The sequence below is a fragment of the Bubalus kerabau genome, chromosome 14 (assembly GCF_029407905.1).
Source record: "Bubalus kerabau isolate K-KA32 ecotype Philippines breed swamp buffalo chromosome 14, PCC_UOA_SB_1v2, whole genome shotgun sequence".
Lineage (NCBI taxonomy): Eukaryota > Metazoa > Chordata > Mammalia > Artiodactyla > Bovidae > Bubalus > Bubalus kerabau.
This window is the reverse complement of record NC_073637.1, coordinates 6,356,160-6,372,218: the sequence shown is the minus strand read 5'-3', so window position 1 is coordinate 6,372,218 and position 16,059 is coordinate 6,356,160. Positions and strand designations below refer to the sequence as shown.

The 16,059-nt window shown below is 46.2% G+C and overlaps 1 protein-coding gene across 1 annotated transcript in view; it reads right to left on the bottom strand.

Moving 5' to 3' along the window:
• The window catches only part of COL22A1 (collagen type XXII alpha 1 chain), a 223,280-nt gene that overhangs the window by 112,205 nt on the left and 95,016 nt on the right, over nucleotides 1–16,059 (bottom strand). Inside the window, exons 19-22 of the mRNA XM_055545712.1 lie at nucleotides 14,601–14,645; nucleotides 14,311–14,340; nucleotides 14,039–14,092; nucleotides 9,700–9,753 (exon numbers count right to left, since the gene is read on the bottom strand). Coding sequence (XP_055401687.1) covers nucleotides 9,700–9,753; nucleotides 14,039–14,092; nucleotides 14,311–14,340; nucleotides 14,601–14,645 — 183 coding nt within the window. The remainder of the gene's footprint in view (nucleotides 1–9,699; nucleotides 9,754–14,038; nucleotides 14,093–14,310; nucleotides 14,341–14,600; nucleotides 14,646–16,059) is intronic.

The following is a 16,059-nucleotide window of genomic DNA, read 5'->3' as shown; positions in this document are numbered from 1 at the left end:
GCCCCTCCCTCTCTGCCCCTGCACACTCGTGTTTGTCCCCACGCACTGCCCACCCCCAGAGGAAAGGTGTCTTTATGACCGCGGACTGTGCCAGCCCAGCCCTCTGACCTGCCCTTTCAGTCTGGCGTCCGGTGGCCCTGCTCCCAGCCCTAAGCCACAGCTCATGTCGGCTGCTTAGCTTGGCCCCAAGGACTTGGCCTGCCAAGCCACCTCTATCTGTAGGATAGAGATGCTCCATCTCAACTTGTCAAAGTCCTACCCCACTCTACTATCTCCTCTTTCATGAAGTCCCAGCAATAATGAGAAATATTGGCAAAATAGGGCAAAAACATATTTGAGACAGATTCCCAGGTGTCATTCAAGAACTCATGAGTTAGAATCACCAGGGGTGGGGCATGGAGCTCTGAGTAAGCGGCTATGAGAACTCGGCCACTCACTGCAATCAAAGAGGTCTTTGATCTTTTCTTTTCCCAACCCCCTTCCTCTGCAATATTGTAAGAAAAAGAGTTCTAAACCTAACGTAGATGAGGACAGGCAAACCATTTAACTTGCTGAGTCTTAGTTTCTTCATGCAGAAAATTATAATTATTGCAATTATGTGAAAGACAATAGTAGAAGAAATAATTCAATATTTGAGAAAATGATTTAAAAAGCATAACAGAGCATCATGTAAATATAATAGATAGTTATGAGGATGAGAAGGAAGATGATGGTGACTCTGATGAAGAAGAAATGCTAATAGCAGAATTCTGGCCCTTTGGAGTCCTTAAGTGGGTGAGAGACGACGTGTCAAGCGGTCCAGCTTCAAAACCACTACCTTTGAAGAGTGCTGCAAAGACTAAATAAAATAATGTCCACAGAGTGTGCAGCACAGGATCTGACATTAAGTACACGGTGGTGATGGTGGGGGTGCTGGTGATGACGGTGGTCACGGTGGTGGCAGTGACTGTGATGGTGGTGAATATGCCGGTGATGGTGTTGATGGTACAGGTGATGAGGGCGGAGACAGCGGGAATGATGGTGGTCGTGATGGTGGGGCTGATGGTGGTGGATATGGTAGTGATGGTGGGGGTGATGGTGGTGGTAATGCTGATGATGGTGGTGCTGGAAACGGTGGTGGTGATGATGATACTGTTATCGGTGTCGATGGTAATGGTGGTGGTGATGGTGGTGCTGTTATCGGTGTCGATGGTAATGGTGGTGGTGATGATGATACTGTTATCGGTGTCGATGGTAATGGTGGTGGTGATGATTCTGTTATCGGTGTCGATGGTAATGGTGGTGGTGATGATGATTCTGTTATCGGTGTCGATGGTAATGGTGGTGGTGATGATGATACTGTTATCGGTGTCGATGGTAATGGTGGTGGTGATGATGATTCTGTTATCGGTGTCGATGGTAATGGTGGTGGTGATGATGATACTGTTATCGGTGTCGATGGTAATGGTGGTGGTGATGATGATTCTGTTATCGGTGTCGATGGTAATGGTGGTGGTGATGATGATTCTGTTATCGGTGTCGATGGTAACGGTGGTGGTGATGATGATACTGTTATCGGTGTCGATGGTAACGGTGGTGGTGATGGTGGTGCTGTTATCGGTGTCGATGGTAATGGTGGTGGTGATGATGATACTGTTATCGGTGTCGATGGTAATGGTGGTGGTGATGATTCTGTTATCGGTGTCGATGGTAATGGTGGTGGTGATGATGATTCTGTTATCGGTGTCGATGGTAATGGTGGTGGTGATGATGATTCTGTTATCGGTGTCGATGGTAGTGGTGGTGATGATGATTCTGTTATCGGTGTGGATGGTAATGGTGGTGGTGATGATGATACTGTTATTGGTGTCGATGGCAATGGTGGTGGTGATGATGATACTGTTATTGGTGTCAATGGCAATGGTGGTGGTGATGATGATACTGTTATTGGTGTCGATGGTAACGGTGGTGGTGATGATGATACTGTTATCGGTGTCAATGGTAACGGTGGTGGTGATGATGATACTGTTATCGGTGTCGATGGCAATGGTGGTGGTGACGGTGGTACTGTTATTGGTGTCGATGGCAATGGTGGTGTTGATGATGATTCTGTTATCGGTGTCGATGGTAACGGTGGTGGTGATGATGATACTGTTATCGGTGTCGATGGCAATGGTGGTGGTGACGGTGGTACTGTTATTGGTGTCAATGGCAGTGGTGGTGGTGATGATGATTCTGTTACCGGTGTCGATGGTAATGGTGGTGGTGACGGTGGTACTGTTATCGGTGTCGATGGTAATGGTGGTGGTGATGATGATTCTGTTATCGGTGTCGATGGTAATGGTGGTGGTGATGATGATACTGTTATCGGTGTCGATGGCAATGGTGGTGGTGATGATGATACTGTTATCGGTGTCGATGGTAATGGTGGTGGTGATGATGATACTGTTATCGGTGTCGATGGTAATGGTGGTGGTGATGATGATACTGTTATTGGTGTCGATGGCAATGGTGGTGGTGATGATGATACTGTTATTGGTGTCGATGGCAATGGTGGTGGTGATGATGATACTGTTATCGGTGTCGATGGTAATGGTGGTGGTGATGATGATACTGTTATCGGTGTCGATGGTAATGGTGGTGGTGACGGTGGTACTGTTATCGGTGTCGATGGTAATGGTGGTGGTGACGGTGGTACTGTTATTGGTGTCGATGGCAATGGTGGTGGTGACGGTGGTACTGTTATTGGTGTCGATGGCAATGGTGGTGGTGACGGTGGTACTGTTATTGGTGTCGATGGCAATGGTGGTGGTGACGGTGGTACTGTTATTGGTGTCGATGGCAATGGTGGTGGTGACGGTGGTACTGTTATTGGTGTCGATGGCAATGGTGGTGGTGACGGTGGTACTGTTATTGGTGTCGATGGCAATGGTGGTGGTGATGATGATACTGTTATCGGTGTCGATGGTAATGGTGGTGGTGATGATGATACTGTTATTGGTGTCGATGGTAACGGTGGTGGTGACGGTGGTACTGTTATTGGTGTCGATGGCAATGGTGGTGGTGACGGTGGTACTGTTATTGGTGTCGATGGCAATGGTGGTGGTGATGATACTGTTATCGGTGTCGATGGTAATGGTGGTGGTGATGATGATACTGTTATTGGTGTCGATGGCAATGGTGGTGGTGATGATGATACTGTTATCGGTGTCGATGGTAATGGTGGTGGTGACGGTGGTACTGTTATTGGTGTCGATGGTAATGACGGTGGTGATGATGATACTATCATTGGTATTGATGGTGGTGACGATGATACTGTTATCGGTGTCGATGGCAATGGTGGTGGTGATGGTGACTCTGTTATTGGTGTTAATGGTAAGTTACTGGTGGAGGCAGCCCCCCTAGTGGTGGTGGACGTAGCAGCAACTCTGCACTCTGAACCTATACTTGGGTGTGGGGATTTGAGACGTGCTGGCCAGTGCAAGCTACGCATCAATAAAGAACCATTTATTCACAACAGGCCTATTCCCTGTCATTTTTTCTTCTCTTTTAAATTGCCACCCAACACATTGTTTGGATAAATGTCTGCGGTTTATCAACGAGGGCAGAGTTCTCAAGCTATTCTGGGTGTCTGGATGCTGAGCAAGACCACTATTTCCAAGGCCGCCTGTCTGCCCGTGGAAGAGAGAAGTCAATAAATTCAAAAGAGCATCTCCTTCCCAGGCAGGATGAGTTAACACGGCCGCATGAGGGACCATTATCAGATAAAAAGACTGCTTGTGCAAGTGATTCTAATCTGAGCCGTATGGTCCTTTTTGCTCAGTTTCTGTTCTCCGTGCCTCCAAATGTCAAACATGATTATTTTCTACTGGTGAGAGCTGAATCCAGGTGCTCAGGGAAAACCTAGAGTGTCCTGAAATAAACCTGGCTCCGTGCCATGACAGGAATCAAACAGTAGCCTGTGATCTAAACGATGCTGTTACCATCTGGTAGGTCAGGGAAAGGCAAGAAAAAAAGGCTTTAAAAATTGAAAAGTAAAAACAAGTTCAACCCAGGCTGCCACTGACAAAAGACTTCTTGTGCTTCTCTCTCTTAGATCTATCAGAAATTGGAGCTGATGGGCCTGACTACATTCAGCCACATAAGACCATTGGCTCCAAGGGCAGCGGTCAGAGATGCAAGTGATGGGTGCTCAGTGCATCTGCCAGAACAGGTGCTGCCAGCTACTAAGAGGTCCAGGTGCTATCAGCTACTAAGAGGTCTGTGACCCCATGGACTGTAGCCTGCTAGGCTTCTCCGTCCATGGGATTCTCCAGGCAACAACACTGCAGTGGGTTGCCATTCCCTTCTCCAGGGGATCTTTCCCACCCAGGGATCGAACCTGGGTCTCCTGCATTGCAGGCAGATTCTTTACCATCTGAGCCAACAGGGAAGTCCACTAAAAGGTCCCACATCTCTCCAAAGCTTCCACTGAAAGGCCTATTAATGTCCAGCTTAGAATTCTGGTGTGTATGTGGACACACACACATACACACCCCATCCTAAAGCAACGGCAGGAACGGTTTGGATCCAGGATGACCTGAGTTCAAATCCCTGCCTCCTCATTTACAATTTGTGTGCTGCTGGGTAATCCAATCTACACCTTCACGTCTTGGTTTCCTCATTTGCAGAATGGGATTGAAACTGCCAGACCTCATAGGATCTTTGTGAGAATTAAGTGCAAAACATGTGTTCAGAAAACAACAAATGAACAAACAGCTAAATGCCTGCTATGCAATGACTCAACCAATGTCACCTCCTTCCTATCTTATACTAGAGTTCTACACATGTATGGATCGATTCTGTTTTTAAAATTGTTTTCAAAGCAACTGGCACAATCAGACCCACCACAAGACACTGGGGATCACTCTATCTCTAGTAAGAAAGAGAGCATCACACTTGATAGTGTCACTTCTTCAGGTCTCACCTCTTGGTAAGAGAGGAAAGAAGCCAGAAAATATTGATAAAATGATCAAAGGAACCAAAGAGACTGTCCCCAGCTTGTGGGAGGAGCAGTGACAGAGCCCTGAGTGACCCTGACCTGAGCAGGGAATTTCTGGACATTAAATTTCTCACTATCAATCTCAGAGACTCCCTCCACCATGACAAGTCTCTAGTTAAGCCATTTCAAATTTGACATTGTTTAAATGCCTGGCAACATGGAATTCTATTAAGAAAATCTTCCCTCCCACCACCCTTGTTTTTGTCCAAAGGGGAAAGAAGATACCTAGGCTATTTCAGATGGGGCTAGGACCACAGAGCAAGATAAAAGCTAAGTAAAAGGTACAGAAGGAACCAAGTTTTCTTCTTTAAAACTGGACATTCTAGACACACAGATGACTAACGGGTACATAGAAAGGCGCTCAACATCCGTAACCATCAGGGAGGCGCAAATCAAAGCCACAATTTAGATGCAACGTCACACGTGTTAGAATGGCTATTACCAAAAAGATAAAGAATAACAAGTGCTGGCGAGGGTGTGGAGAAAAGGGAAGCCCACTGCTGGTGGGAATATAAATTGGTTCAGCCTCTGTGGAAAACAATATGGAGGTTGCTAAAAAAAAAGAAGAAGAACCAATCCACGATCCAGCAACCCCAATTCTGAGTATTTATCCCAAGGAAATGAAACACTAACTTGAAAAGATATATGCACCCTCATGTTCAATGCAGCATTATTTACAATGGCCAGGACACAGAAGGTCCCTACATGCCCAAGGATGTAACAATGGACAAAGAATAGTATCATGGTATTACACACACAATAGAACAGTATCATAAAAAGACGGAAACCATGCTATTTGCAACAACATGGATGAATCCTGAGGGCACTATGCCAAGTGAAATACATCAGACAGAAAAAGACAAGTACCTTACAATCTCACCTATAATACAGAATCTAAAACAAAATTGAACTCATAGGTATAGAGAACAGATTGGTGGCTGTCAGAGGAGAGAGGGTAGATGGTGGGTGAAATGGGTACAGGTGGTAAAAGTGATTAAAAAAAAAGAGCTGGAATTCCCTGTGGAAGGTCAGAACCCAGATGGCTAGATGGCTCGTCCTGGGTCCAGTTCTGCCCACACCAGCTGGGTGTGTCAGCCGCCCAACTGCAGCACTCACGCGTGACCCATGAGCCTTTCACTCTTGCAACCTTAATTGTGTCTGATGCTCACTAGTGACATTATGTTGCTGTTGAGTTGCTACGTCGTGTCCGACTCTTTGTGACCCCGTGAACTGCAACCTGTCAGGATCCCCTGTCCTCCACTCTCTCCCGGAGTTTGCTCAGATTCACGTCCATTGCATCGGTGATGCCAGCCAACCACCTGATTCTCTGCCACCCCCTTCTCCTTCTGCCCTCACTCTTTCCCAGCATCAGAGTCTTTTCAAATGAGGTGACTCTTCACATCAGGTGGCCAAAGTGTTGGAGTTTCAGCTTCGGCATCAGGTGTTTCAGTGAATATTCAGGGTTGATTTCCTTTAGGATGGACCGGTTGGATCTCCTTGCAGTCCAAGGGACTCTCAAGAGTCTTCTCCAACACCACAGTTCAAAAGCATCAATTCTTGAGCACTCAGCCTTCTTTATAGTCCAACTCTCACATCCATACATGACTACTGAAAAAATCATAGCTTTGACTAGATGGACCTTTGTTGGCAAGGTGATGTCTCTGCTCTTTATTACACCGTCTAGGTTCGTCACAGCTTTCTTTCCAAGGAGCAAGCATCTATAAATTTCATCTTCTGATGACATTATACATTTAGGCATATTTTATGCACTTATATATGCTTTTATTTTCATAATTTTATAAATGTGAGGCACTCCTCTAAGTGCTAAAAATACAAAAATAATGTTCTCACGGACTAACATTTTAGTTAAGAAAAACAAAAAACAAATGGATTCTCAAGTAAGAAAAACACAAGTTCTCTACAGCAAATTAAAACAGGCTGGTGTGAGAGTGACAGGATGTCTATTCTGAGATGGATGATCAGGGCGCAAGAGGATATTCTTGGGGGAAAACTTAGCCTCATGGACCCTCTCGTGTGTCCAACTGCCTCCGTGGCTTGGAGCCAGGCTGCCTCCACTCTGGAACGCTCTGGGCTCAGATGCTCTGCAGCGCTGCCAGCTCCAGCTAAGAGCGCTCCCAACCGCCCTCTCCCCAGTGCCTCGCTCAGACGAGCACGAGGAAATCAGAACCTCAGACAGGCTTGAGCACCTCCTTTTTCTTTTTCTGACAGCATAGTATTCTTTATTAAAATATACAGGTCCGCTAACTTAGAAAACATGACATTCAAAAGAGGGTATCTGTTCAGATCCCTAAAAAAGACTTGATCTTTGCATTCATCACTGGTTTTAACAGTCTGCTCTAATGGCCAATCATTTCTTTGTTTTTAAATCGAGGATAGCCTTAAAATGTTGTGGTGGTCTCTGCTGTATATTAATGCGGATCAGTCATAACTCTATATATAATGTATATATATATAAATACAAATTTATATTTATAAATATAAATTTATTTTTATAAATTTATAAAAATAAATAAAAATAAATTTTTGAGCCTCCGTCTCCTCCCATTACACCTCTTTAGGTCATCACAGGGCACCAGGCTGGGCTCCTGGTGTTATCAGGGAGCTGTGATAACAGCTTCCTGCTAGTCTTCTCCTTTACACATGATAGTGAACACACATGCATGCTACTTTTTCCTCGTGTCCTGGGACTGATGAACCTATCCACAGAGGAGAAATGCAGACCCAGACCTGGAGCATGGATGCGTGGACACAGCTGGAGCAGGACAGGGTGGGACAGACTGAGCGCCTCCTCTGCCTCCGTCTAAGGCGGGAACCCAGCCAGGCAGTGAGTGCCCAACCCCCGCCTCCACCGGTGGGGGCAGCAGGATGAGACGGGGTGGAGACGCAGATGGGGAAGGGGGTGCCTCGCTGCGACCTCCCCTCCCTTTCATGTCCTCATTGTGGAAAAACAGCAGCTTTGTCCAAAATGAAGGCGTTCGCCTCGCCAGGAATTATGCTGTCTGCCTGTTGGTAATCTCTAAAGTAAAGGGCCTGGATCCCTTTCCTCAACCCATGTTTTAGTCTCAGGGTCTCAGTTCCCAGGTCCCTGGACTCATCACTGTCTCATCTCTTCCCCCATCGCAGCCTGAGCGCTGAAACCAGGAGCTCTTTAGACCAACATTTCAATGGACACTGACAAGGCAGGTCACCCACAGCAAGAGGAAGGATAAGGCTGTGAGTGAGTCGTCACCCTGTCTCAGGCCCTCCTGACTCAGCCAGAGGCGGCGCAACAGGAGACCGTGCCCCAGCCACACCGACATCGGCCGCCGTCTCTCCCGCGTGTCCACAGGATCGGCCGCCGATGAGCAGCACCCATGGGAGGGAACAACTTGAGTCAGGAGATCATCAGTGATGCTGTAGAGCCAGGGTTCCCAAGGACATGCGTGGTCATCACCCCCTGCTCACCCGCAGATGCAGGATGATACAGGCACCCTCCTTTGGGCCCCTGGCACATGCTCTATTAACACTCTTTGCCACGCTGCCCTGTGACTCCAGTACAAAAGAGAATGCAACAATGCCTAGAGATGATGGTGCCAAGTGAAGGAAGTCAGAGAAGGACAAGCCCCACTTCATGTCATTTACACGTGGCATCTAAAGCATGACACAAATAAAGCGGCTACAAAACAGACTCACAGACGTTTAGACATTGTGGTTGCCAAGGGGTGAGGGGAGCGGAGGAGTGAAAGTCTGGGATTAGCAGATGCAAACTGCTAATAAACATACAGGACGGATAAACAGAAGGCCCTACCGCATAGCACAGGGACCTATACCCAACAGCCTGGGATAAGCCATAATGGAACAGAATATTAAAAAAGAGTGCACGTATGTGTATGTTTGAGTCACTTTGCTGTATAGCAGAAACTAACACAACATTGTGTATCAACCGGACTTGTATAAAATAATTTTTTTAAAAACCGTGATGCTACAAGATTAGAGCCAGAGGTCAAGAAATGTGAGCTGAGTGTTCACTCTGCATGAGGTCCCCTGCTGGGAACTGAGGACCCAGAGCTGAAGGTTAGCCCTAGTCTGTGGTGGTGGGGGGCACCAAGGTGGGCAGCCAGCTCCGGTGTGGCACAACACCCTCTATCCTACAACACAGGAGTCAAACCGTAAGGTGTGCACAATCTGGACAAAAAGAAAAGGGGGCTCCATCAGGTTAAATGACATGCTCCTAAGAAATTATGAGATTCAAAAACCATACGGATTCTTCACTCAAGAGTAGCTGAGAGCCTATCGGCAGACCTCTATTATCTCATGGCTATTTTTCCTTATTTTCTCCTCAAGGCTTAGCTCAAACATCACCTCTTTCAGGAGGCCCTGGCTGGCCCCCAGCTTGGGTCAGTACTCTCAGGACTGAGTGTCCCCTGATCACACAGAGATGTAAGTTTCTATGTACACAACTCATGGAAAACCACACACTCGTCTGCAGGAGATAAGCCAGGACCCAGCTCGAGGCTGCCCATCCTCAGCCACTGCCAAACTCAGCTAACCCTTCAATCTGCTTCCTGCATTCATCTCAAGCTCAGGAGACCGGCACTATCTCCTCTGTGTGAGCAGCTAAAATGGGGAGTGTGGTGTGGCTGAGTTGGGACACCAGGAAAGAAACACAGTTTACTTACTCGGAGACCTTGCAAACCAGGAGGTCCATCCTTGCCTTCTGGACCCATCAGACCCTTTAGGAGGAAGAGAAAGGGGAAAAAAACAACAGAGATGGATCATGGCAAACACACACAGTCAACACCACAGGACATACTTTGTCCGGACACTCTCATTTGATAGGAAAATACCACCCTGTTCAAATGGGGAACCTGGGAGGTCAGGAGGGGAAAAAAAAATAAAACAATAACCATCTAATTCTGTCAAGTCTCTAACACTTAAACATGTGCACCTATCGGATGTAATTAAGTGTGATTGACAAGCAAGGCATAGGCACCATCGTTCATTCTCTGAAGACAAGCACAGTAAGGACCAAATGCCCGGCCTCAGTGCTCTGTATCGAGTACACACAAGAGAGCACCCGGAACCCAAGTGTCTTTAGCTCTAAGCCTGGTGCCTTTGTTGCTGTATCTTGCTGACTGGGCAAGGATGGGCTTGGGTTATCTGACCCTCCATCCGCAGTGATATCCAAACTGATTGTCTGGATAAATAAATAAAATTGTCTAAGGAAGATCAATTTCCACTAAGCAAGGAAAACTGGCACAGGAAGGGGTCATACTGAACGGACTAAAATCTTGCCCTCTAACCCCTCACTATGTATCTCCTGCCTGATCTCAGACAAGTACACTGGGCATCCTTGAACCTCAGTCAGCTCATGTCCAAAGCGAGGATAATATACCTTCTACTGAGTGGCCATGAGGACAAAGCGAGGAACGGGTGCAAAGGCCCTGACACCCACCCGGGTCTCCTGACAGCACCCTGGTTTATACTCACGTGCATAATGACGTCGCCTAGAATACGGCATGAAATGTGGATTGGAAAATGAAGCCTTCAGCTCTGAGACCCTATCACCAACTTTATCAGTGAATTGGGGCCAACAACTCCCTCTCTGCACTTCAATTTCCTCATTTTCAATAATATGTTGTTGTTGTTCACTCAGTCATGTCCAACTCTTTGCAGCCTTATGGACCGTAGCCTGTGAGCTCCCCTGCCCAAAGGACTTCCCAGGCAAGAATACTGGAGTGGGCCATTTCCATCTCCAGGGGATCTTCCCGACCCAGGGATTGAACCTGTGTCTCCTATGTCTCCTGCATTGGCAAGCAGGGGATTCTTTACCCCCTGAGCCACCTGGGAAGCGAGTCTATAGACTCAATAATATGACTGTCATACAAGCAGCTATTATTGCCACATTTTGCATAACTATTAAGTGACAGAACTGTATTGAGGTTTAAGGTCTTTTCTCTTAATAATACCATTAAAACAAGCATGTTACTGTACCAACTATGGTAACCAAAGGTTTAAATATCCCTTTCTCACAAGGGTTATTCCAGTGAGATCAGGGGCACACTTCAAGGGAAGCCCCTGCAGAGGTGAGTTTTCATGAAGCATCAAGACATGTCTCTCATTTGATCTGCCAGCTGGTCCTTCTTTATTACATTCAATCAAACATTGATACAACTGCCACAACCCGTTCCATCTTGGGGAAAGGATGGAAGATGCAGGCCTCCTCAATGACTCCTAGCATCCAGGCGCAGAAGGCTGCGTGCCGTTTCCACTTAGAGAATGGGATGCACTTTCCACTCTCTGGGATTGCTCGTCACAAACTCAAAGTTTTCCCTTCTCAACAGAAGCTGCTGAAGCCAGGCTTTCACTCTCATTCAATCTAATGAGAGCCACTGCTCTGCAGAAGGCCCTGGGCCAGGTGCTGCTGGGGATTCAGAAAAGCCAGAAATAACAACTGATCTCTGTATTGGGCTTAATAAGGCTTCCTAGAGCAGTGCTTCCTACAATACCCGTTTAACTCTCATGACACGTTAATGTAGGAGGTGACGTCGATGATGATTTCCAAGCCAGGAAAACAGAAGAGGATAAGATGGGTACAGTGATGCCATCAAGACCCAAAGCCACTTGGTGGATGAACTGGGACGTGAAACCAATGGTCTGGGGCTCCTAACCCCAAGAGTCTTCCGTGGCCACAGTGCTCCTTATGAGCTCAAATTGAAATCAGGTCTCACTTTGATGTCCCTCCTAAATATTTGCTGTGGGTCACTCCTTCACACATGTATTAAGTTCCTACCATGTGATAAACTGTGGATTTGAGAGATGGAGAAACTCTGGCCCTGGCCTTAAGAACTTCACACTCTAGGCCTTTCATCACTGTTCCTCATTTTTCACAAGGTCTTTAGGTAGGCTATTGGCTTTTTGAACTCCTTCCAAGGGAGTTTCATCACCAACACCATGTACTGTACTCAATCCCATTCTGTCAAGAGCATCTAGCCCCGAGACCCTCTTCAGGACCCTGGACAGCTCCACTGAGCTGCAGGGTTGTGCTGTTCCAGTATTTGCAAGAACCGTGGGTTCAGGAGCCTCTCCTTGTTCTAGAAAATGGCCTGCAGGAATGACATGAAACACTTGAATCCTCACTGCAAGTGTCAACTCACAATTATTTCTTTTTCACACTCTTTTCACTAAACTATGAAATCAGTCCATGTGCTTTCATCCCTGTATCTCCACCCTGAAATATTTCACTTGCTATAAAGCATGTGACCAAAATGTTTGAGGTTTCTTCCTTCCCTCCCTTCCTCATTTATCAAATTTTACATAAAGGGGAAAACTGCCATTAGTACATCCCAGACCCCCGAATGAGAGATTAAGAAGGCTGCCTTGGGAATAAGCAGGCCTGGGCACTGTTACCTTCTTATTCCTTAGTGAGAACCGGGAGGGAAAGTCACTCTGTGCAACTCGGAGGAGGTGTTGCTGCACTGTGCACTCAGGGGTGAAAAGACGATGGGCTAAACTGTCAGATGGATCTGGGCTCAAAGCTCAGTCTTGCTTTTTAGCTATGTGACTTCGTGCAAGCTACTTACTTATATCTCTGTGCATATCTTCTTTGGTTAAAAAAAAAAAAAAAAACTTCACCCTTCCATACTATGCAAATGTTTGCCTACAAGATGTAGTACAATACAGATGATCAATACTTGCCATTTACTGATCTGAGCATACTGTATTACCCATGTTATCCACTTTAAATCTCTCAATATACTGACGATGGTGGAGACATTTGGAAATCAAGCCTCAGAAGGGTTTAAGCAAGGTATCTAAGGTTATAGAGACAGAAGGGAAGTTATTCTAACCTGAATTTTTTGATGTGAAATTTTTCTAATTATACTGGAATTAAACATTGTCTCAATTCTAAAGAAAATCAACCCTGAATGTTCACTGGAAGGACTGATGCCGAAGCTCCAATACTTTGGCCACCTGGTGAGAAGAGCCAATTCATTGGAAAAGACCCTGATGCTGGGAAAGACTGAGGAGCAGGAGGTGACAGAGCACGAGATGGTTGGCTGGCATCATCAAATCAAACGACATGCATCTGAGCAAACTCTGGGAGATGGTGAAAGATGGGGAAGCCTGACATGCTGCAGTCCATGGGGTCACAAAGAGTCAGACATGACTGAGTGACTGAACCACAGCAAAATACATTTTCTAAGTTTCTTCTAGTTTTACCCCAGCAAAAATATCCACATTTATCCTAATGAAGAATAGGCTTTACTGTAAATCTGATTATAAATCTGACTTACGATAAATCTGAGTTACTTTAAATATGATCTATGGGCATTTCAAAATAAGAGTTGTTTTATTTCCTTCAATGAAACAGTCACTTGAAAGAAGCAGAAGTATGTTACCAAAAGGGACCTGATTCAACCTCCACCATGTGGAATTGACTGATTCATATTCATTATCCTTAGTATCTGAACTCACATCAAAAATCATCACAGAGTCCCTTTGAATGGCCTCTTCCCAGATGGTTATTCTTAACATTAAATTCTTAACAGAGGGAGAAAGCAAAGGCTGAAGTGTTCCAAGCCACTTCAAAGTCGGCATTAATGAGAAACAAGCGAAAAGCAAATGTGCGCTGGAAACGATTCAATCGGCATTGAAGTGTCCAATGTTTTTATTCTGTTTTATCTGAAAGGACGGTAAAACACCAGACCGAGCACCAGAACCGCAGCCCTGGCCAGTCTGGGCCTGGGGACTCTGGAGGCAGGCTGCCTGGGCTTCGACTCCAGATGCAGATGTGCTCATGCCTGACTCGCTCCCGGCGATCTCAGCCCTCAAGGCCCAGTGTCTCCCGTGCTAGATGCTGGCAACAACCCCTGTCACTCAAGGTGACAGGATAAGACTCTGAAATAACCCTGAAATAACTCAGCAGCGAGAATGGCCATGATTTTGCAGACCTAGAGGTGTTCAGAGCGGACCCCAGGCTGGGGGTGGGGGGTGGGGTGGTGGGGGATGACTTACCGGAGCGCCTGGTGGCCCAGGTGGACCCTGGTGACCCCGAGGTCCAGGGGCTCCCTGGTAACACAAGCCAAATGCGAATTAGCTGTGACACCCTCTCCTCATGTCCCAGGCCTCCAACCAGGACCCTCTGCTGACTGTCTTCTTCCCGAGTTCCCAGCGTCTCTGAGGGGCTCTGTCTGAGCTCAGCAAGCAGTCTCACCACTACGCTGGTGGCCTTTCTATCTCTGCCACCACCTGGGGTGCCAGGACAAGAGAACCCACATCCCGCTTACCTGCTCGCCTTTCAGGCCCTCTCTCTGCACCTGGGGGACAAACCAGACGTCAGCAAAGCTGGCAGCCTCTTCTCAATAGTCACCCTCACTCCACTCCATGGCGGGCATTTGCACAGCCATTTCTGACTTTTCTATGATTTTATCCCATTTTCAGTGTGCAAAAGCTTCAGAGCCAGCTCTTGTCATCAGAAGAGTTCCTCCTCATTCTCAGAGGCAACTACTCTCCCAACTACACAATCCGATCAGTGTCTGAGTCTGGGATTTTACACTCTAGGGGCTGCACCACTTACCACAGAGCCTGGAAGCCCAGGGGGGCCTGCAGGACCCACGGCACCCTGCGGAGAAATAACAGGCATTTCATTATAGGGAACTATTTTGATATTGAGCTATAGCCCCAATGACTGTTTCAAATTGTAAAGCAGCCAAGATCTGTCCCAGTAACATTCCTTCAACATGAGTTGAGAGTCATTGTATCATCACCCAAGAACCTCTGGTTTCTAGACCCTTCCAACAAATGTTCCAAATCATACCATGGCCCTTGGACCTTGTCTTCCCACTTCTGCTGCATTCATCATAATAAGCAATGAAAACTCAGCTATCAGTTTGGTCCCAATCAGGAGGGACCAAACATCTCCATAAATGAGGGGGAGGTTGGAATTTATAACACACACACATACACGCAGTAGTGGCAAAGAGCTGTCACCTAGATCCAAACTTTAAGAACCATCCCCTCTTAGTGACTTGAAATAAACTACTTATTTTAGGCTCTAGCATCCTCGGTGTCAAGAAACTTCAAGAATACATTAAAATCCTGACACCAGGATAACAGAGCAATATAAATCTCAACTCTAAAAATATTTAGACAGAGAGAAAATAATTAGGCAAGAACTGAAGTTCAAGTGAGCAAGTCTGGAAGGGATCAACCTTCTCCAGCCACCACTGCTAAAGAGGGGCTTTCTCAGCCCACAGGTGTCTTATTTATAACTATACCCTGTTTCTGGAAGGAGTCAGAGCAGCCTTTTTCATTTCCAGCGTGTGCTGGGAAGGCATCCAAGTCAGGCAGTGACCTTGACCTGCGCTCTGCAGTGTGACACTGAGCAGTGATGCATCTCTGGTCCAGCCCTCTTTGCTTTAGCCGGACTCCCCCCGCTGCCCCCTCTCTCTCCTGGCTGTTCTCAGACCCAAAGTCTGATGTCTTTCTTAAGGGCCTAATCATCTGAAAGAAACTCTTTCTCTTGTACTAAATGCAGGGCTGGGTCTCATCACCCCTCCTGCCATAAATCCAGAGCACAGCCTGCCTTCTCCGTTTCCCTTGTGACCCTGAAGGCCTAGCAAGGTTATCATCTTCATACATTTTCATAGTGCTTCACAATTTTACATGCAGTTCTTTGCATTACAGAAATCCTAAGCAGAAAATTCAGTTAATAAGCCTTGTTGTGAAAATGTTCTAACACAGATGACCAGCAGGATGAGATGCAACCTCTATTTTATTTATGAAATACCCAGCACATTTTCAGAATTATAATTCTGGTTAAAAAAAACAGTAAACATTGCAAAGGAGAGAAAGAGGAAAAGGAATTTGTAAGATTTTTCTATTTGCTCCTACTCTGCCTTAGCCCAAAAAGCCATTTAAGTAGCACAATATTTTAGTATGTCCAGATGTTATATAATGGGGATTTTCATTTGTTTTTTAGATGGATTTTTATTCCCCCAAATAGAAAAACATGTTTAAATACAATAACCAGAAAT